Raw genomic sequence first — 22024 nt, forward strand, 5'->3', positions numbered from 1 at the left:
TGTCCTTTATAAAGAATATTTTTAACAAGCTCTAACCTGCATGCTCAGACGTTGACTCCTTTTTAAACATAAAGACCCTGTAAACCAATGCTGATGTTTTGCATAGTCTAATCAGAGCTCTGGTGAAGTCACTGATCCAATAAGAAACTATAAGATATTGTTTTATAAAATGAAAAGGAGGCTCAGGGTCAGTTGCTCTGCGGCAGACATTTTGTTATGAGTTCCAGTTCATGCCTGCTTGATCCATAACAACAGATACACCTCAAATGTCAGCTACTTAAGCACCACAACATGTTCTGTACCACATGTCCATTTCAAGAGGTCAGGAAAAAAGATGTTCTCGGTGGTGCAATAACATTTAAAAGTGTATGACACAAAGATACAAACACAAAAAAAGGAGATGAGAAGATAGCTTCATGTTGAGAGTAAAAACACATTAAAAAAAAAAAACAAAAAAAAAACTAAAACCTTTTTATGGCAGGACCATGTTGGAAATAAGTTTCTCAATTCAACATGTTTTTCCATGTATTTTTTCCTTTAAAAAATGGCCATCAGTGAAGCATAACATAATTCCAGTTCTATGAGTGAAGCATTGCAGCTGCTTCCTGTCAGAGCAATCAGTCGCACAGTGATGGGCACAAAGTTTCAAGAGTGGGCAGAAATACTAAGCAAACACACAGACAAAAAAATAAGCAGCAGTTGCACCATTTAAAAAAAGACAATAAATGCTCAAATACAGAGCATCAAGAAGACCAAAACTCCAATAACACAAACAGGAAGACAAAGCACTTCAGACTCAGCACAGCAGATGATAAGAGTCAGGGGACATAGGCAGTCGCGTGACAGCAATGACTCAGAATACTAATGGCAGAGTCCTGTGGTCAGGTCCATGAACACTGAAGAGCCAAAACTGCAGGTTATGTGTCAGACCTCATGTTGCTGAGTGCAGTCCCAAACCAAAGTGGGGGATGATCCCAACAACTCTGGACAGCTGATGGGACAGTAGATGAATGTGTGCATGGGTGTGTGTGAGAACCTAGTGGCTGGGGTTTAACATTTACAACAGTGAGCACCATTCATGTTTAAGTATTCAGTAGAATATAAGCACACATTTCTAAAAGCAACAGCTTACTTTTACACTTCATGAACTGTCCCGAAGTTGTAAAACTCAAAATCATCAGATACTCCAAAATATGGATAATTATTAATCCTTCCTGTTTAACCTTCAGTTTGTGTGTCTGTGTGTGTTTGTAGACCCTTTCAGTAAAGAGCTTCAGAGTTGCTACTTCTTGGTGTCAATATTCTTCAGACTCATGGAGAGTCACCTAAAAGCAGCAACAAGCAAAAAATATTAGCATGAGAACTGTGCAGGTAACAGGCACATTATACCACATATCACAGTAGTCCCAGATGATTCAGTCACTTAGCTATTCGTAAAACATGGCATAGAAAAATGCTAAAAATGTAACTGTCACATTTAATGATAATGGGTTGCTATATTAAATACAGTCGTGTAGAGACAACTTCAAGTTTTCCCTCTGGAGTACTGTATCAGAACTACATAGTTTGAATCATATCTCAATACAGAAACATAAACAAATGACAAAGACTCACAGAACTCTGTCATCTAATTTGCTTTGGTATTGGGTTGAGAAAACCGAATTAATGTTTCAGTCAACAAGAGACACGCTAGCAAAGCTTTTCCAGTGTTGTAATTAAATGCTACATACTAACTATAAACAGGTTTCTGATTATGGTGGATGTTGAAAGAAACAACTTGAAAAATAGTGAAAGCAGTCTCTACAACATAGCCTACTCTAAATACTCAGTGTATGGTTGATGGACACTTCTACACAAACAAGCTGAGGAGCTACTCACTGAAAATACATACAGATAGTAATTATGTCTGAAAATATTGGGGGAAAATCTATTTCATTGATCATCATGAAAAGTCCAGTTTATTTTTACACTGTACAGAAAAAGCAGATTCTTTCTGATATTGAAGAAAAACTCTGATGATAACAAGCTCAGGACTCAAATCTCCATCGACAGGTCATTGTCCTTGAGGCGCTGGACCAGTGGTCCAAGACCCTTAATATTGAATTACTTTTTATTGAAGGAATTGTACAGAGGAATTCTTGCCACTGAAAGGTTACAGTACCCTGCTCACCACTCATGCTCCTCCCTAACATGCACTTTAGGTATTGCTGAGGAGGGTTTAAAATGATAAATGAGTACTCACATACTGATTCCTGAGTTCTGAAACAAAGATTTTCAAACTGATGTACTCCTTCTCATCAATCTCAGATAAAGTCCTTCTGTAGTCCTGCAGAGTAGTGTGGGAACACTCAGTTAAATCAACCACTACTCTTAGACAAGAACTTGGCTCCAGTCCACACACATCTACACACTACATACCACGTGAGGGTACTTGGCGATTTTGGAGATGAACTTTGCTCTGGTGATGTAATATCTGGAGATCTGGTCCAGGTACGACGCAGCCTCTGACTCTACTGTTCTCAGCTCTGTCACTGTCTCCTCCAACAGACATATAGCAGAACATACAGAACATACAGAACAACATACAGACATAGAGAAATGCTGAGAACAGCCACTGCAAAGCAGATCTGACACAGATTTTGTGGATTCATAATCTATGACCATAATATAATCTCCATATGACTGTTTTAACCCTAATAATATTTCAATCCTGCATGATTAACAGAGTGAGCAGGGAAAAGCTCCTTCAATTAATAGTGGTTTAATTGGTCAAAACCAAAATACTGGTAAGCTCATGGGCATTTGGTACTGCAGTTACCTGGCCTACTGATTATATTACAGATTTTCATTTAGGCTACTAATTATGGGAGTTGTGAACCTAAAAAAAGATATTCAATAGTAAATAAATAGTAAAATTGTTTCTATCCCAACAGATGACCAAGATGCAGAGGTCTGACTGCACTTTCATCATCTGTGTGAGCGTTTTGCTTCAAGAACAAAGACCTATTGTTTAACGTCATCTGACTGCACACCACTTGTCAGTGCTGCCCTCCAGTGTCAAACACAGTAACTACTTGCCAGTAGTGTTACTGAGTGCACATTTAATTCATTCAAACAAAATTACTCTTCAAGTTCAACATTTTGACAAATACATTGTAAAATAGTTCATTTATACATTCTATTCCTATGTATGTATTTTGTGGAATCAGATTTTTGCTTTTGCAAAGACAAAATGAACTTGGTATGTCAAGAAGATGACAGACATTTGACTAGAGCTTTACAATTAGTACTAGTTAGATATTCTAAATATGTTACTTAAACTTAAAAGAACCATCTATGTAAGCTTAAGGGTTAACTAATAGTTACTGTAGCTTCATAGCTGTTTCTGAAATATGTTAAACTACTGAAATGAAGCAGTCAGTAAAGACTGACCTGTATGGAGACTCCAAAGTTTTTACCATCTTCTATTCTCGGAATGAGCAGCTGCACCCACATCTTAACCTGATATACAAACATGGTGATGTTAAGATCCACTCAGTGCAAATGGCAAATAACTATACACAGTAAAATTACAAAATCAAAGGTCAAATACTCATGAACTTATTTAATTCTAATCATTTCAAAGTAAATAACGCAATGAGTTTTATATTCACTGAGGAGTAAGCTGAATATCCTATGTTGCACTGATACATTCCCACCTCAGACCTGGACAACAGAATCACTTCTGTCTTCTCACGCTGCCCTCTGCTGATGGATTTTCAGTTTGACTGCACTTAAATTTTGCTAATCCACTGTCACTTGCACGCACACAGGCAGGCACACACTTTTTGGGTAGTACCAAACTTACTGTGATTTCACCCCTAACTGGTTCAGTTCAAATGAACTTTAGCAAATACAACACAAGCAACAGGGATAACTGCTGCCTTGAGAGGATTGTGAAACAAAGCCCATTCAACAATGTGGGGGAGATTCACAAGAAGTAGACTACAGCTGGAGTCAGTGCTTCAAGAGCCACCACACACAGGACATGGTCTATAACTGTCACATTCCTTGTGTCAAGCCACTCTTGAACCAGACAATGTCAGAGGCGTCTTACTTGGGCTAAGGACAAAATGGACTGGACTGTTGTGCAGTGATCCAAAGTCCACTTTTCAGATGAAAGGAAATTTTGCATTTCATTTAAAAAAATCAAGGTCCCAGAGTCTGGAGGAAGAGAGGAGAGTCACAGAATCCAAGTTGCTTGAGGTCCAGTGTAAAGTTTCCACAGTCAGTGGTGGTTTGGGGACCCATGTCATCTGCTGGTGTCGGTCCATTGTGCTTTATCAGGTCCAAGGTCAGCGCAGCTGTCTACCAGGTTTTAGAGCATTTCATGCTGACCAGCTTTATGGAGATGCTGATTTCATTTTCCAGCAGGACTTGGCACCTGCCCACACTGCCAAAAGTACCCAGTTTAAGGACCACGGTATCCCTGTGCTTGATTGACTAGAAAAGCTGCCTGACCCCATAGAGAAAGTATGGGGTATTGTGAAGATGAAGATCCAAGACACCAGATGCAACAGCAGAAGAGCTGAAGGTCCCTATTAGAGCAACCTGGGCTTCTGTAACATCTCAGCAGTGCCACAGACTGATGCCTCCATGCTGCAGTAGTTCAAGCAAAAGGAGCCCTGACCAAGTATTGAGTACATGTACATGTTCATACTTTTCAGTAGTCCAACATTTCTGTGTTAAATATCCTTTTTTTTCTCCATTGGTCTTAAGTAATATTTTAACTTTCTGAGATACTGAATTTTGGGTTTTTATTAGCTGTAAGTTATAATAATCAAAATTAAAAGAAAAAACACTTCAAACACATCCGTCTGTGTGTACTGACTCTATATATTATATCAGGTTCACTTTTTGAATTTAATTACTGAAATAAAACAACTTTTATTGTTATGATATTCTAATTAATTGAGATGCACTGTGCCACAGTCGTGACGAGTGATGATGAATGGTGATATTTAAACTTCAGATTATCACACAGAAATCTAAGTAGCTTTTATGTAGAGAAGTCTGTTTAGAAGCACCTTATAGTAGTGTAGTTGTGTTTTGGTGACTCGACTCATGTTTGTATATCAGTATAACAGAAAAATACTGTGTGTGTGTTTGTCTAGACACTTACTGTGTTACACTTCTCAATCAGCATCCTGATCTCTGGTTGAACACGTTCAATCAGCTCCACCAGTCTGTTGTTACATTTCATCATCCACTCTGGTATCATCAATGTGTTGTTTTCCCCTGGAACCAAGCACAAACACTCTAAAGCAGGGGTGAACAACCTTGGGAGCCATTCTCCATATTTATCTTAAAAGATCCAAGATCAAAAGAGTAATGGTGGACGTTCTAATCATGAACTAGGACATTCAGTTATTTTGAGTCTTGAGAGGTGGATTTAACCATCTGAGAATATTCTGAAAACAGACCTACTTTTATCTATACAAGCATTATTTGTAGACTAATAGGTATCAGATAAATTAATTTAATTAATAAATGAATTCAACTTGTCCTTAGAACATATAGGAAGCAGTCAGACAGAAACTAATGTAGGCCCTTGCTGGTGCCTTTATTTTCACCTGTGTGTAGGCCAATGCTCCTGTCACATCATGAAAAAAAAAAACAAAAAAAAAAAAAACAGGGGATTTAAGTCTGGTGCTGATTTACATACATAGAATTACTGACTGCACATTTGTATTATCAACGATGGCATGAAAAGCCTGCTTCATATACGGCACATGCAAGTGGCCAAGGGAAACAATGAAACAAGGAAAAATGTTTAAGAGCCAGATACATATTTCCCTAAATGTTCTGCATTGCTGAAAGGAATATTGTGTAACGAGAAACTGCCACTCGCTAAGAAACACAGTGTATTATTCAGTGCACGACTCTTTTTCATTCAGCATTTAATATGAGATGCTGACGAGCCCTTACTAAATCTTTATATTAAGAACAGGTTGGATGAGCCAAAGGGTCCGGCTGCTCACGCAGCACACTCTGTATTCTAAAAGCTTCTTATTATAATCGCCCCAGTGTCAACGGATTGCTCACGTAAAAACTGTGCATTTATAGTTGAATGGACTTCCTGGTCTAACATTGATTATATACAAAAGGTTATCCTGTTTACAATGGCTAAACCTTAAAACCTTAGGTTTGAGATTGCAGCTTTGTTGCTTTGACAAAAATGACTTTAAAGGAACTAACCGATCCAGAAAAATGTCAAATCATCAACAAAATGATCCAGCTAACCACTTAATCTGCTTGTTTTCCAAATATTCCTGACCCACCCACTTCTGATTACAAGGATCTGGTGTGTTCAGCCAATCAGAAGATGGAAGATACCAGCTTGGATGACTGGCTGAACACATCAGATCCTTGTAATCAGAAGTGGGTAGATCAGGGATATTTGGAAAATAAATAGGACAATGTCCCTGAAGGACCAGGATTGAGCAACCCTGATCTAAAACCTTAATATATCCACTATATGGGTATATCTAGCTGGAAGCACTGACTATTCAGGAAAGATTAACTGATTATTTAAATAGCTATGAATTAATTTTCTGTGAAATATCAATTGTTTCAGCATTAATGATATATGCTATTAGACAAAGGAACAAAGGGAGTACTTCAGAAAGGACTTACAATCCCCCTCTCCACTCCTCTCCCCTCCTCACCCGCATTAAAAGAATCTTTTCAAATGGCCTCTTTTACCTTGCCAGCTCTCGTCAGCAACTCTATCTTCTAGTTTTCTCTTCTTGGTTTTCTGCAGCACAAACAGAAGATGTCACTTCTAGCCTGCTAGTAATGTGGCTCTTTCGAGTGGCAATGTTGGTCAGTCAATACCCTAAATCCACAACTGTGGTGCAAAATGAAATATCTTATCAACTATTGGATGGATTGGCATAAATATTTGTCCAGACATTCAAAGTTGATAAAGAATGAATCCCAGTAACTCTGGCAATCCTCTGACTTTTTCTCTGGTGCCACCAGCACATTGACATTTTTGGCTTATACTGAAATATCAATAACGTTAGATGGACTGCCATGATATTAGGCACAGATATCCAAATTGTCAAGACTAAAAATAATACTTATGTCCCCCTTATGTCCCCAGACATCTCAATTTATAATAAACAAATACATATTAATTCAATGAGCTTCACCTCACTGATCATTCTTCATTGTGTCTTCAGAGTTTCCTAACCTTGGTGCCCACTGTCAAAGGAGAGATGCCACAATGTGAAATCATGTCTATTTATAAACAGTTTGTCAAATTTCTGACTCCCTTCCCTTTTTTGATGCCTGTAGGCATTAAACATATTATTCCCACACAGTCTTTGAATGTTTGAATGATGTATTCAGTATGGGCAACAACACACTGATTAGTGTCTTATTAGTTCAAAGTGAATGAAACAAGGATAGTTAATCTCCAAAACTGCTTTTGCTGAGAGGATCATTACTGCTGTATTTTTCCAGTCATTGCTGAAGCTATGAGGACCTTCTTTTTGTGGAAAGAGTGTGCATTTTATTGTGCATTCCAAATAATGTAAAAAAAAAAATAGATTTTTGCTAAAGTCACTATCTTTTAATAAGGTCACTGTCAGGTTTACGCTACACTGACATGATTCTTTTCCCTGAAGGCAATGAAACACACGAGTATATGCCTGCAAGTGAAAAAGGCCTCAGTTGCAGACGGAGAGAAGAGACTTTCTTCTCTCCTCCATGCGACCTTGACTCCCTCTTCACCCAGCAGTCTTTTATTTTTATAGTGAGGAACAAACAAGGCACATGATGCGTGGGTGCAGTTAGGAATTTCAGCTCATCATTTACATAGGTAAAAAGGTTATGTGGCCTATCTAGTAAGATAGCCTGAAAACGTCTTACACAAACATGTTATTGTCTTCAAATCATGTTACACAATGGCAACAATTATACTTTTGACCTCATGACCCCAACAGTCACTGTCATTCAATGAACATTTATTATTCCACTGACTGTGTGTCCTTATGTCTCCACTAACCTCCATGCGTGCAGCTCTCCTAAATATTAGGAACAACCAGTAGACCCAGCTTCATCTTCACAGTTAATGGTCCAGTGAATGTAAGATAAAGTAAGATGAACTTTTATTTGTCCCACAGCAAGAACATTTGCAATGTTATAGCAGCAAAGGTTATGACAAGACAAAAAGATAAAAAATAGTAACAGTAAAAAATAAAATACCGATAAAGTATTTACAAAAAAATTGAATAGTATTACACTCTAGTAAATTGAATATTATACCGTTATACAGTCTTGAGTTCAGATGGGGGTGTGGGTGTTTTATCTACTGGGACCAAACCCTTCAACACTCCTTGGCTATGTTAACTATGTGCGAGTCAATGAGCCCATTACTCTGGGAAGTCTGCATACGTTTTCTCACATTCCTCTTTATTTACATGACACTTCCTAGCATCAAATCAGGAATTCAGGTTGCTAACTGCCTTCCTTGAAATCTAACTAATAATCTCAGCAGCTATAAAAACCCAGGGTACATCTCGCATATAGGAATACCAGCTGTAGGCCCAGGAGATGTTCAGATCATGTGACTTTATGACTGAAAGCCAAAGCTGTCAATCTGAAAAGATGTTTTTGAATTTTTCTTACAAAAATTTGTTTGCTCATGGATGAAGGTTTGCAAATCTTCACTGTTTTAATGCTGTCCTGCTGCAATCAAATATGTAATAAAATTGATTAAACATAGTTTACAGATTAAACTAATTGCAGTGCAGCCACCAGTACTATTACCTACAGCTGTATAACATGTCTGCTGTATTCAATTTTAAACACTTCATTCCTCTTTTTTTTTCATTTTGCAAGTTTGACATTTTCAGAGTGGTTGTCTCAATGGTTGCCCCTCACCACGAACATACAGGATTACAGGATAATACAGAGTACAGTGGATGATTGGACTAATCCAGCGGTGGGCAATCCATGTTCCTCGAGGGCCACTGCCCTGCTTGTTTTCCAACTATCTCTGCGCCATCACCTGGATCAGGTGTGTTCAGCCAAGCACAAGCTGGAACATACCATCTCAAATGAGGATGGAGGTTTCAAAGTTTCAAAGTCTGCTTCATTGTCAATTCTACCACATGTACGGTGCATACAGAGAATCTAAATTTTGTTACTCTCAGACCCTTGGTGCATACAGATAAACACTAAATACTAAAAAGTGCAATGTAAAAATTACAATATGGGCATGCAAAAATAAACTTAAGTAAAAAAGATAAACAAGTACAAATAGCATAAGGCACATAGCAGCTTAGCATACAGTGGGAGAAGACAAAATGTATTGGTATCTTCCAGCTCGTGATTGGCTGAACATACCTGACCCAGGTAATCAGCATTGGCAAAGGCAGGCATAGTTGGAAAACAAGCAGGGCTGTGGCCCTCAGTGCCCACCTCTGAACTAACCTACAGCTGTATTATTAATAATCTCCACATGTTATGATGTGTTTGACCTGGGATTTTACTCAGCAAATGCACCTTAAAGAAGCAATCCAGCTCCAGCAGTTTTTGAGGGAAAAAGCTTGTGACCAGATACTCAGCCTACAACCGCAAACAGGGGAGAACGTTTTGTGAACTGAACCAAAGCAGAGAGAAAAGAGAAAGAGCAGCAAGAATCAAAATGCTGAAGGAAGTTTTTGCTAGTCTGTTGTCATTAAAGATACCCACTTCACTACTAATCTGCTCCCTGAACATATCCATCTGCCAACAGAAGTGGAGTTAGAAAACCTCAATGATGCAAGAAGAAATTTTTCCAATTTTTTTAACACTTCAGGTAAAGACTATTATCCACAGTGACAGTGAGTCTGTGGTTTTTATAGCTTGATTTTCTAAGAATGCAAAAATAAATGCCAAGGTGGTACACACAAACGTAAACAACAACAAACCATATATGCATGTTAGAACTGCAACTAACCATTATTTTCATCATCGTCAGCTGACAATTAGTTTATTAAAGAATCCATTAACTGGTTGGTCTCTAAAATGTGGGTAGAAAATGCCCATGCCCTTAGCTACTTGGTGGTTATACTCAAATGCTAACGAATTAAATTATATTTAAGGGAATCTGCTTCAAACCCTCATATGCTTTGTTTATGACTGACTTATGTAAAGCATGTTAAAGCCATAAAATACATGCTAAATAAGCACAAGACAACACAATCTCAATATTAGTTATCTTCAACGGGTAAATGGCTGCTCTGTGTTAAAAATGTCAGGATTTGTCGATTTATTACAGAAGAAATATATATGGTACGTTTGTGCTCATGTTTTTACTGTGGTTTTCAGATGTTACTGTTCATCCTTCAAGACACTGAACAATGTGAGTTAAGGACAGCGGTAAAAACAAAGTCTGTCTGAAAAAAAAAGCCGAGTTTGAGACTAAGCGGTACCGGCAGGGAGGTTCGATACAAGCCCATCACAGAGCCGCCCTCACCTTGGTTTTCAGTTCGCTGTCGAGCTTCAGGAGAGACGACATGGCAGAAAATACCTGTCAGGACCCGCTCAGCTGTTCGGCAAAACTGAGCCTTTGCCCCGAACTCCGAGTCGCAGCCACACGCACAGCACACCACCCACAAACTAGCTACGTAATCACAAAGCGACAAGCAAACTCGACAAGTGCGTTTGGTTTTCTCACATGGAGCGAGCGGTTAAGGTTTGCACCAGGGTCATGAACGCTCTCCCTGCTGTTCCCGCCCTCTCTGACGAAGCTTTGATGGACATCCGATTCATCCCCATTGTGGAGTGTGTGACGACATCATCTTTCATTTTTTTAAATCATTAACATTTGATCTTTAACAATTTATGAAATAAATATGAATAAAAGTATTGTGAAATTAAAAATGATTGAATGATTGATCTCCTCCTTGAACCGCCACCTTATCGTGGTGGAGGGGTTTGAGTGCCCGTATGATCCTAGGAGCTATGTTGTCCGGGGCTATATACCCCTGGCAGGGTCTCCCAAGGCAAACAGGTCCTAGTTGACGGACTAGACTAAGAGTGGTTCAGTGACCCCTTATGGAAGGACAATCGAGGACCGTGATGTCGCCCGGCATGGCGAAGCCGGGGCCCCACCCTGGAGCCATGCCTGGGGTTCGGGCTCATAGGCGAGCGCCTGGTGGCTGGGTCTCCCCCCATGGGGCCCAGCCGGGAAAAGCCCGAAAGAGTGACGTGGGGCCGCCCTTCTGTGGACCCACCACCCGCAGGAGGATCCATAAGGGGCCGGTGCATAGTGGATCGGGCAGTGGTCGAGGACAGGGACCTCAGCGACCCAATCCCTGGATGCTGAAACTGGCTCTAGGGACATGGAATGTCACCTCACTGGGGGGGAAGGAGCCTGAGCTTGTGCGGGAGGTCGAGCGGTACCGACTAGAGATAGTTGGGCTCACCTCCACGCACAGCCTGGGCTCTGGAACCCAGCTCCTTGAGAGGGGCTGGACTTTCTTCTACTCTGGAGTTGCTCACGGTGAACGGCGGCGAGCTGGTGTGGGCTTGCTCATAGCTCCCCAGCTCAGCCGCCACGTGTTGGAGTTTTCCCCCCAGAGTGAAAGACTCATTTCCCTGCGCCTTCGGGTCGGGGATAGGTCTCTCACTGTTGTTTTGGCCTATGGGCCGAACAACAGTGCAGAGTACCTGGCCTTTTTGGAGTCTCTCGGGGGGGTGCTGAAAGGTGCTCCTACCGGGGACTCCATAATTCTGTTGGGGGGCTTCAACGCTCACGTGGGCAGCGACATTGAAACCTGGAGGGGCGTGATTGGGAGGAACAGCCTCCCCGATACGAACCCGAGCGGTGTTCTGTTGCTGGACTTCTGTGCTAGTCACAGTTTGTCCATAACGAACACCATGTTCAAGCATAAGGGTGTCCATCAGTGCACATGGCACCAGGACACCCTAGGCCGGAGGTCAATGATCAGTCGACTTTGTAGTTGTGTCATCTGACTTTCGGCCGTATGTCTTGGACACTCGGGTGAAGACAGGGGCAGAGCTGTCAACTGATCACCATCTGGTGGTGAGTTGGATCCGCTGGCGGAGGAGGAAGTGGGACAGACTTGGCAGGCCCAAACGTATTGTGAGGGTCTGTTGGGAATGTTTGGCCAAACCCACTGTCAGGGAGGTCTTTAACTCACACCTCCGAGACAGCCAGATCCCGGGGGAGGCTGGGGCCATTGAGTCCGAATGGACCATGTTTTCCACCTCCATTGTCGACGTGGCGGCTAGGAGCTGTGGCCGTAAGGCTTCGGGTGCCTGTTGTGGCGGCAATCCCCGAACCCGGTGGTGGACACCAAGAGGTAAGGGATGCCGTCAAGCTGAAGAAGGAGTCCTACCGAGCTTGGCTGGTTTGTGGGACTTCCGAAGCAGCTGACAGGTATCGCAGGGCCAAGCGTGTTGCAGCCCAGGCAGTGACGGTGGCAAAAACTCGGGTATGGGAGGAGTTCGGTGAGGCCATGGAGAAGGACTACCTGTCGGCCCCGAAGAAATTCTGGCAAGCCGTCCAGCGCCTCAGGAGGGGGAAGCAGTGCTCTACCAACACTGTTTACAGTGGAAGTGGGCAGCTGCTGACCTCGACTGGGGATATTGTCGGACGGTGGAAGGAATACTTCGAGGATCTCCTCAATCCCGTCAACACGTCTTCCATAAGGGAAGCAGGGGCTGGGGATTCGGGGGCTGATCCATCCATCACCCAAGCCGAAGTCACTGAGGTAGTTCGGCAGCTCCTCAGTGGCAAAGCACCGGGGGTGGATGAGATCCGTCCTGAGTACCTCAAGTCTCTGGATGTTGTTGGGCTGTCATGGCTGACACACCTGTGCAACATTGCGTGGTGTTCGGGGACAGTACCCCTGGATTGGCAGACCGGGGTGGTGGTTCCTCTTTTTAAGAAGGGGGACCGGAGGGTGTGTTCCAACTATAGAGGGATCACACTCCTCAGCCTCCCGGGGAAGGTCTATGCCATGGTGCTGGAGAGGAGGATCCGGCCGGTGGTCGAACCTCAGATCCAGGAGGAACAATGCGGTTTCCGTCCTGGGCGTGGAACACTGGACCAGCTCTACACACTCTTGGGAGTGTTCGAGGGTTCATGGGAGTTTGCCCAACCAGTCCACATGTGTTTTGTGGACTTGGAGAAGGCATTCGACCGGGTCCCTCGTGACATCCTGTGGGAGGTGCTCCAAGACTATGGGGTCCGGGACCCTTTGCTGAGGGCTACCCGGTCTTTGTACAAACGGAGCAGGAGCTTGGTTCGCTTTGCCGGTAGTAAGTCAGACCTGTTCCCAGTGCACGTTGGACTCCGGCAGGGCTGCCCTTTGTCACCGGTTCTGTTCATTACTTTTATGGACAGAATTTCTAGGCGCAGCCAGGGGCCGGAGGGAGTCCAGTTCGGGGACTACAGGATTTCATCTCTGCTTTTTGCAGATGATGTTGTCCTGTTGGCTCCATCGAGCCAGGATCTCCAGCATGCGCTGGGGTGGTTTGCAACCGAGGGTGCAGCGGCTGGGATGAGAATCAGCACCTCCAGGTCCGAGGCCATGGTACTCAACCGGAAAAAGGTGGCTTGCCATCTCCAGGCCAGGGGAGAGATCCTGCCTCAAGTGGAGGAGTTTAATTATCTCGGGGTCTTGTTCACAAGTGAGGGAAGGACGGAACACGAGATTGACAGACGGATCAGGGCATCGGCAGCAGTAATGTGGTCGTGTACTGGTCCGTTGTGGTGAAGAAGGAGCTAAGCCGGAAGGCGAAGCTCTCGATTTACCGGTCAATCTACGTTCCTACTCTCACCTATGGTCATGAGCTCTGCGTCATGACCGAAAGAACAAGATCGTGGATACAAGCGGCTGAAATGAGCTTCCTCTGCAGGGTGGCCGGGCGCTCCCTTAGAGATAGGGTGAGGAGCTCGGTCACCCGGGAGGAGCTCGGAGTAGAGCCGCTGCTCCTCCACATCGAGAGGAGTCAGTTGAGGTGGCTCGGGCATCTGTTTCGGATGCCTCCTGGGCGCCGTCCTGGGGAGGTGTCCCCAGGTCCAGCATGTCCCACCGGGAGGAGGCCCCGGGGAAGACCCAGGACACGCTGGAGGGACTATGTCTCCCGGCTGGCCTGGGAACGCCTCGGTGTCCCCCCTGAAGAGCTGGAGGAAGTGTCCAGGGAGAAGGAAGTCTGGTATCCCTGATTAGGCTACTGCCCCCGCGACCCGGCCCCGGATAAGCGGAAGAAGATGGATGGATGGATGGATAAATGTGACTGGTGAAATTATAATAAAAAGTAATATTTACATATTAACAGTAGAATTGCTTTTAACTATGAAATTATCAACAATTTTCAGTAGAGCCGCATTTCTAACTAACACTTATGTATATGGAGTTTTATGAAGACACATAAGTAAACAAATTGTTGTTAATTTAATACATCTCTCTTCATCCAGTATGTTTTGACCTGTAGGGAACTGAACAAGAAAAGCCATGGCCTCCAGTTTATGTGTTTGGAAAAAAACTGACTGGGTTGTTTCTTTCAGCAGGGGCAACAGAGTAGATTCCTTCACTAAAACATAATATTTCCTCTGCAACATCAGGTGGCTGAAGACATGAGTTGGGCATGGCACCTTCCTGTTCCTGCTGCTTAGGTTCATCATCATCATGTAGCATGTCAAAGTGTTATTGCTCATGTTCAGGATTGTTTTCTGTCTCATGTAGTGTACTGTGTTCACATCTATCTATCTCCAGATGATCATATCTCCATCATCATCTTCCTCATCAGGAAGTGTTGGGTGACATAACTCACCATCATCTCTGATACTTACATCCTCATACTGTGGATGGATCTGTTTCAGTTTATGCAGAGCCTGTACATGTTTTGACCAGGTTACAGTCTGGAACAGTTGATGACCTCTGTAACACAATCGTCTCTTCAGTTTCATTCTCATGACCTGTGATTCACTTCTCAGTCTGGACAGAGCAGCCACTGTTTCCTGGACCTCAGATGGAACAGAGAGCACATTACCATGTATTGCTGTCTGTCTGCCTTTGGGAAGAGGAATGATCTTAGCAAATGGTATGCACTTTGCTATGAGATGTCTCTCCAGTATGTTGAGATCAGACAGTTCAGGTGGAATTTCAACAAGTTGCAGATTGTTGATCACAGCAAGTGACCTGTAACAGTTTTACACTGTCTCTATAAGAGGTTTTTATATTATTTCTTTTCTTTTGTCTAAATTCAGGTTATTGATATTTTGTACTTGAGTAAGATTTTATCTTTGCTCTATATGTTTCATTTGAAGCATACTTTTTATTCTCTTTCCTTTTTCGATTCTCTTTTCTTTGTGGGGCTTTTTGTTAGAACATCAGTTTCTTCTTAAATTTTCTCCGTCCCTCTTTACTAAATTTTGACAGGTTACAGGAAATTTCAGAGAGTATGTTAATGGATTAGTTCGTTTGAGGAGTGACATGAAGTTTGAAAACCAAAAGCAAAGCAGGCCTATGGGTCATCATGTGACAGTATGCCAATGTTTGCATCTGATGTCCAGTTTAATTGGAAGGAAAAACGCATATGCTACACTTTCCTAATGATCTATTGACTAATAACAGAAAGTCACTAGTTAATGGTGACTAACTGGAATGTATGGTACATCTTGCAATAATTCATACATTAAACCATAATAAGTCGTGCATTAGTTAAACAACACTTAAGTATATAACCTGCATATTTATTTAAAAAAGAAAACAGAAAAGGATTAGATGACGTCAAAAATGCGTAAATTACGGCCGAGCAACCAAAATGGTAGAAAACCTAAGAGCTTATCTCAGATGCCGCGCGACCAGTACACAACAACAACAATAATAGTAACAATAAGGAATTCTAAGTAAAGAACGTTTCTACACGGGTGTATTAAAGTGAAGGACAGCTCCACCCACTGACCTAAGTTTTTTTTTTTTAAAGATTGCATATAGTTTCAGTATCTTTTAGTTTCCGGGAGTTATCGATTAGTGGAAGAAAATTAATTCAGAACAAACTTGGAAGCGGACTTTAATTTGGTAACGGTATTTTAGAAGGCGCATGTTGTTTAAAGCTTTATGTTGGGCTGAAGGAAGCAGGTTTAGGGTTTCTGGGAGAAGTTTTTGAACTATGGCCTGTGAAAGAAACGGAATGTCAGGTAAATATTAAATATTCTTGAATAGTGACAACACTGTCAATCAAACCTTTCTAACTGGCGCACACTAATGTTCTTTCGTCCACAGATGAGAGGATAGGACGAGCCCTGATCAAACAGTGAGTTTCCTTTTATTCATCTCAAATTGTTTTAGATAGCAGTGGAAAGCAAACTCTGAACTTGTTTTTTGATTAAGTAAATCGTTGTAAGTAGTGCTGTGTGCTGCGAAAAGTTCTTGGTTACGTTTTCAGATTGCTTCCAAGATGAGCACATATCAGTATCTCTCACTCGATTTTCAAAATTGTTACTTGACTAAATGCTGCTATATGAAATAATCAGTTCATGGAAATGTTCTTATGGATCATAAAAGTGCTTTTTCTAGATAGGTAGATTGTCCTCCATTAATCATTAAGATTATTTTTTTAGGCAAATCTTAAATTGTTAAATGTAAAGATTTGATTTGTTAGCTGGGGAAACCAAGCTTTCATGATTTGTTTTGGCACTATATATTGAAAATTTTCATAGATCAATTACATAATAATAATAATGTGTTGTAAACTTAGTTTCTGTTTCATTTCGCATCAACAGCTCTACCCTCTTACAGTAATTTGTACCAACCATGTGTTATATCCGAGATGTGCAGTGGCTCATACAGGGAGCTTTTCCAAGTTTATCTAGGAATACATCAACAAAGCTGTTTCCAACTGTTTAGTGCAGGACAAAAGCAGAACAGCAGCAGTAGGTTTTTTTATCCAGTCTTTGGTGAAAGTAGCTACAGCTAGTTCACAGGAGACTGACTTGCTTATAATGTGGTGGCTCGTGCAAGATTGACGTTCCTCCACATCTGATGGCAGCATTTGCTTCATTTGCAGTGTGCTTCTCTAAATCACAGCAGGAATGTACTAAGACATTTTCAGTCAGTCTTTGTCACCTGATCCCACCCTGACCCGTTTGGGGTTCATGTAGTGTCTCAATGACGGAGTACGTTGAGTCCAGTCCTTCTGCTCCTTTTGAACAAGGACTATTCAGCTATGTGTGTTGCTGTGCTGTGTGTATTACACAAATAGGTCAACATGTCACCACAATCTTAAATTATTGATATGAATGAAAATTTAATCTGGAGATAGTGCTGACTCCTGACATTGACATGAGTCAGTCAGCTAGAGGAGGAGAGGTTACACTCTTTAGTTACTGGAACTAGAAACACACTTAAAGAGTGACCCCTACCTACAGTACTAATACAGTGTGTATTAGTACTGTAGGTCAGGGTCACTTTGGGTTCTGTGTACTAGCTTTTTGTCATCTTCCAGGGTTATTGAGGAAGAGCTAAAGGTCATGCCTGCACAGGATGTCCCACCCCTCACTCCAATAGTAAAGATGGAAGTAACGACTGAGCAGGAGCAGAAGATGGTGTCCCAACTGGGCAAAATGATCCGCGTTATCGGTGACAGAGTGCGAGATGACAAGGAGTTTCAAGAGTGGGTAACTTAGCCACTTTACTTCAGAGCTCCTCATAAAATATCAAAAACTGAGAAGCTTCTCTCAGTTTTTTATAACAAATGTTTTTTTGAACTCTCAATGTCTTCTTTTATGTCTCTGCTGCAGTGCTATTGATGGGGTGGCTCAAGGCCCTGGCTCCAAGTGGGACAAGTTTAAGCAAGTGGCGGACAAAGTGTTTGAACATGGGATCACTTGGGAGAGGATTGCTGTACTCTTCTACGTTGCTGGCAAACTGGCCGTCAGGGTGGGTCAGCTTCTCTTTGCTGCAGATCTGATTGAGTCAAAGGAAAAATCTAAAGTGGGGTTTTTGTGTGTCAACAACAGTGTCAAATGTAATAAGGGTTACATGACTTGTAGGAATATGTCAGGTTTTTGAGCAGCACATGGTTTTGGAAATTCAGCAACAGATTTGTTCACATGTCACGTGTAATGTTCGCATGTCCACATATCTTTGTCCATTTACTGTGTGTTATGCGCTTTGTCATGCATAAAAACAGGTGGATTGAAATGCACTTTATGTTAAAGTATGCTGCAACTGATTTGCAATGATCCGACAGTGTAGTTGCTATGAAATCCTTAGTTTAGCAGCAACCTCTCTTTGTCAATAAACCTTATGTCTGTGCCCATCAGATGGTGGAGGCTCGCCTTCCTCAGTCAGTGAGGGAAATCCTAATGTGGACTGTGGATTTCTTCAAAAACAATCTCCTAGGCTGGATTCAGGAACATGGAGGATGGGTATGTTCTTTCTTTGAGTGCTGGAGTGATGAAATGGACATTTTAAAGGCTAAATACTAACCTTCTCATGAAAAACCCAGCTAGAGAAGTAGGTTTTAACTTTACATTTAAAGACTCATTCAAGGCCTTGAAGCATAAACAATATAAGCTGGAAGCTAACAGAGCTCTAGTTCTAACATTATGTTGCTTACTAATTAAAGGCCTGCATTTAGAGCAAAAGTAAGGGGCTGTGTTGGTGAAGGTATGTTATCAGTGAGACAGTCCCAAACATGTTTGCTGGAATTGGTTTTTCGGACACCAAACATTGCATGTCATTGTATGGAAGAAATTATGTCTGGTTTTGTTTTGGATCCATTTCTCAGCAGGATTTGTTAAGCTCTGATGCTAATTCTTATCAAACCTTTTACTTGTCCTCACTTTTTTAAACAGCAGTGGAAAACACAGACAGACCTGAAGCTTTAAAGTGCTGCAGCCATCGGGTCAGCTGGGAATATGTTTATAGTGAAAACAGAGCTGTTTGGGTTAATTAGGGTTGGCGATCACCCCCTCTGACTGAAGAAGGTAGTCTATGTGGAGGTTATTCAGTCTTTGAATTCAGTCTTCAGACTTTAGGAAGAAATACCACAAACTGGACAGTTCGGTCAGACCTCCACAGTCCAGAGGTAAAAAATCTCTGTGATGTAGCTAATTATACCAATGTAGTTTATGGAATGCACAAAACTGATTTTGATGTGGTTCCTGGGAATGTTTAGTTGAGGAGTGTGTGTGTTTGTGCCCTTGCATATGTCTACAGATCAACAGTTTCTCAGAGCTGGCGGTGGCGTCCATGCAGCACATGTCATCCATGAGCTCTAACAACTACAGTCTTGTCATCATCTTCATTGCTGGCCTGGCTCTAGGAAGCTTCATCACGTGGAGACTGAGCAGATGACTCTGTGGGGAACACACACGAACATGCTCATATTTTTATCTTTGTAAGGACACTCACTGACAAAATATTCCCTAGACCCCAAGCTTAACCTTCACAACTAAATGCCTAACCTCACTCCTTACCCTAATCCTAACCTAAACACCCTGAGCCTTACTCTAAAAAAAATACAAAACAAAACAAAAAAAAACCATTTGAAGTTGTGAGGACTGGCAAAAATGTCCCAACAGCCCCAAAACCCTCACAAAAATGGTATCAGATGAAAATGTTTCCACACAATCATAGCAAGAACTGAGTGTCAAATGTTTAGCAGAGGGCTTATTTCATGTCTGGTGAAGTGCACAGCTGTCACGTCCTGAACACTTGTTTGCATGAGATTAAATTAATTGCTTCATATTTGTAAAATTTTAACCATTCACACTAACTCTACTCTACACCTTCTGCCTTCTCCAGTGTTATCTATGCAAAACTTAAAAACTTGAATGAGACACTAGCAGTTAGTATTTTCACAAAAGACATACTATACTGTATTCTGAAATGAATTCCAGCCACCTGCAACACCTTACAGTAAGCAATATAACTTATAATAGAAAAATGCATGTTAAACAGATATATAGATATCTATTATGAAATAGAAAAACTAAAAATTAGACCATATGAATAATGAAATGTATTAATGTGTGTTGAGTGGGCATGAATTTTCTTTAAAACATGCCAGTTTGAATATTTGAAGTCCATTTACAAACACATTGCAAAGGAAATGTTTAATGATGTGTGTCAATTTGTTTTGGAATACATTTTTATCAGCATTGACATGTTTTTTATTTTATATAAAACCCCATCACTCTTATCTTAGGAAAATGCTGTTGTACTCTTAACTCTGATGGTTTACTATTTGACAGTATGTTTTGTTTGTTGTTTTATGATATATGATGAAATGACATGGAAGGTTTCCCTTTGTTATTCAATAGCCTCTGCTCTGTTAATTACAAGAGTAACTGTACAAACAGTACACCAGTAAATGAATATTAAAGCCATGTCTAAGGCTGACTTTGAGCACTTACTGCCTTTTGGCTCAGACTGGCAGAATGATCACGTTTTCACCAAAGATGGAGACCGACTGACATGGTTAACTATGTCTGAGCTTCTTTAGAAATAATCTCACTATTAAAGTATATGCTTTATCAAGGAAAACTAAGTGAACCCTTTGAAATTACCTGCATTTATATATAGATTTGTCTCAGATGAAGATCAAGCCACATTTTAATTTTAAAATCATGAACAAGAACAATATTTTAGCTATTAAGAAACAAATTATTGTGTCTTTCTTGTTCACACTGAATATATCATGCAAACATTCACAGTGTAGTTTAGAAAAATCTCAAACCCCAATCCTCATCCAATGACCTCAACAAAAGTGGAGTCAGGAGTTGCAAATCTGGATCCCAGTCAGTTAAAACAGATTATAGGTGTGGGTTACAGCTACTCTCACTTATAAAATACACTCAAATATTTTGCAAGTCTGTAAGCTGCTGCTCCTGCTGTCCAAAACAGCATTAGTGTGTGAAGTTTTCTAATGGAAACTGGAACACCTGGAAACGCCACAACACTATAGGGAAAATATGTTTTATCACTGTCTTTTTTTCCACCAGCACTGCAAATGTGTATTGGCTGTGTTCAATAAAGACACAAAATATGATTATTGTGTGCTATCAACTTAAGTTTTTGTTTGACCGTACCTGTGAGTTACATGAAGATCAGATCACATTTTATAATTAGTTTAGGGTTCAACTACTTTTTCATCCATCATCCATCAGACATTTTTCAAGTTTGTTTCTACACAATAATTTTTTCTTCAGAGGATATATCATGGCCAGATTTCTTATAAATTAAAGAGATTAAAAATATCCATTACTCAATAGGTTTCTGAGGGAACCACAGTGAATAGGAGAACCAGTTTTACAGTGAAATACCAAAAACCAAGTCAAGTCACACGAGTGTGTGATTTGGACAGGCTGCAAGTTACTTGACTTAAATTGCATTTTAAACATCAAGCATTGGATATGTAGATAAAGATAAAGTCCTTTGCTCATTTTTTATTACAAGTACCTTTCTTTCTTTTACCACTTGCTGCCTGGAAACCAGCACTATTTTGTCTGAATTTTTTTAGTAAGACTGCAGAGGGTATGTGTGTATCTAGTGAAGTGATATAGTTATTCTGTTGAACGATTTGATTATTATGAGCATCACAGTTAAATCTGTGTGGACAGTGGTACTGTTCAATTCAATTCAATTTTATTTGTATAGCGCCAAATCACAATACAAATCATCTCAAGGCATCTAAAGGCTCTGCCTCCCATTATGCTTTTGGAAGCTCTGGGAACCACAAGTAGACCCGCACTCTGAGAGTGAAGTGGTCTATTGGTGGGATAATATAGTATTATGAGGTCTTTAAGGTATGAAGGAGTTTGATCATGGAGGGATTTGTATGTGAAAAGAAGGATTTTAAATTCTATTCTGTATTTTACAGGGAGCCAATGAAGAGAAGCTAATATAGGACAGTCAGGTCTCTGGCTGTGGCATTCTCTATTAACTGGAGGCTTTTTATGGAGATACTGGGACATCCAGATAGTAATGAGTTACAGTAATCTAGC

General features: G+C 41.2%; 2 protein-coding genes across 8 annotated transcripts; one reads left to right on the forward strand and one right to left on the reverse strand.

Moving 5' to 3' along the window:
- Positions 1-459: 459 nt before the first annotated feature.
- Positions 460-10641, reverse strand: LOC113140725 (proteasome activator complex subunit 3-like). Of its 6 annotated transcripts, XM_026324694.1 has the most exons (9): positions 10511-10625; positions 8054-8108; positions 7197-7248; positions 6745-6796; positions 5162-5277; positions 3433-3501; positions 2419-2541; positions 2243-2326; positions 460-1325 (listed from the first exon to the last, which is right to left on the reverse strand). In XM_026324694.1, the coding sequence occupies exons 3-9, from the start codon at positions 7206-7208 to the stop codon at positions 1296-1298; spliced, it is 486 nt and encodes a 161-aa protein (XP_026180479.1). In that variant the 5' UTR covers positions 7209-7248; positions 8054-8108; positions 10511-10625; the 3' UTR covers positions 460-1295. The 6 variants fall into 6 exon arrangements, with proteins under 6 accessions (XP_026180479.1, XP_026180478.1, XP_026180477.1 ...); XM_026324693.1 differs by lacking the exon at positions 8054-8108 and having other exon boundaries at positions 10511-10641; XM_026324692.1 differs by lacking the exons at positions 7197-7248; positions 8054-8108 and having other exon boundaries at positions 2419-2535; positions 10511-10614.
- Positions 10642-15955: 5314 nt separating this feature from the next.
- On the forward strand, positions 15956-20011 carry LOC113141659 (apoptosis regulator BAX-like). Of its 2 annotated transcripts, none has more exons than XM_033325342.1 (6): positions 15956-16210; positions 16276-16326; positions 17518-17685; positions 17813-17951; positions 18338-18442; positions 19236-20011. In XM_033325342.1, the coding sequence occupies exons 3-6, from the start codon at positions 17543-17545 to the stop codon at positions 19371-19373; spliced, it is 525 nt and encodes a 174-aa protein (XP_033181233.1). In that variant the 5' UTR covers positions 15956-16210; positions 16276-16326; positions 17518-17542; the 3' UTR covers positions 19374-20011. The 2 variants fall into 2 exon arrangements, with proteins under 2 accessions (XP_033181233.1, XP_026181992.1); XM_026326207.2 differs by having other exon boundaries at positions 15957-16210; positions 16296-16326.
- Positions 20012-22024: the final 2013 nt, after the last annotated feature.

The sequence above is a fragment of the Mastacembelus armatus genome, chromosome 8, assembly GCF_900324485.2.
Source record: "Mastacembelus armatus chromosome 8, fMasArm1.2, whole genome shotgun sequence".
Taxonomy (NCBI): Eukaryota; Metazoa; Chordata; class Actinopteri; order Synbranchiformes; family Mastacembelidae; genus Mastacembelus; species Mastacembelus armatus.

Bases quoted from the DNA above. Each gene is read 5' to 3' on its own strand.
- LOC113140725 (XM_026324690.1), bottom strand. From the start codon at position 10,552: ATGTCGTCTCTCCTGAAGCTCGACAGCGAACTGAAAACCAAG. The intron at 6,797-10,510 runs GTGAGGGCGGCT...TTTGTGCTGCAG, and splicing joins ACAGCGAACTGAAAACCAAG to AAAACCAAGAAGAGAAAACT. The intron at 2,327-2,418 runs GTATGTAGTGTG...ACTACTCTGCAG, and splicing joins TCGCCAAGTACCCTCACGTG to GACTACAGAAGGACTTTATC.
- LOC113141659 (XM_026326207.2), top strand. From the start codon at position 16,183: ATGGCCTGTGAAAGAAACGGAATGTCAG. The intron at 17,952-18,337 runs GTGGGTCAGCTT...TGTGCCCATCAG, and splicing joins CTGGCAAACTGGCCGTCAGG to ATGGTGGAGGCTCGCCTTCC. The intron at 18,443-19,235 runs GTATGTTCTTTC...ATATGTCTACAG, and splicing joins TTCAGGAACATGGAGGATGG to ATCAACAGTTTCTCAGAGCT.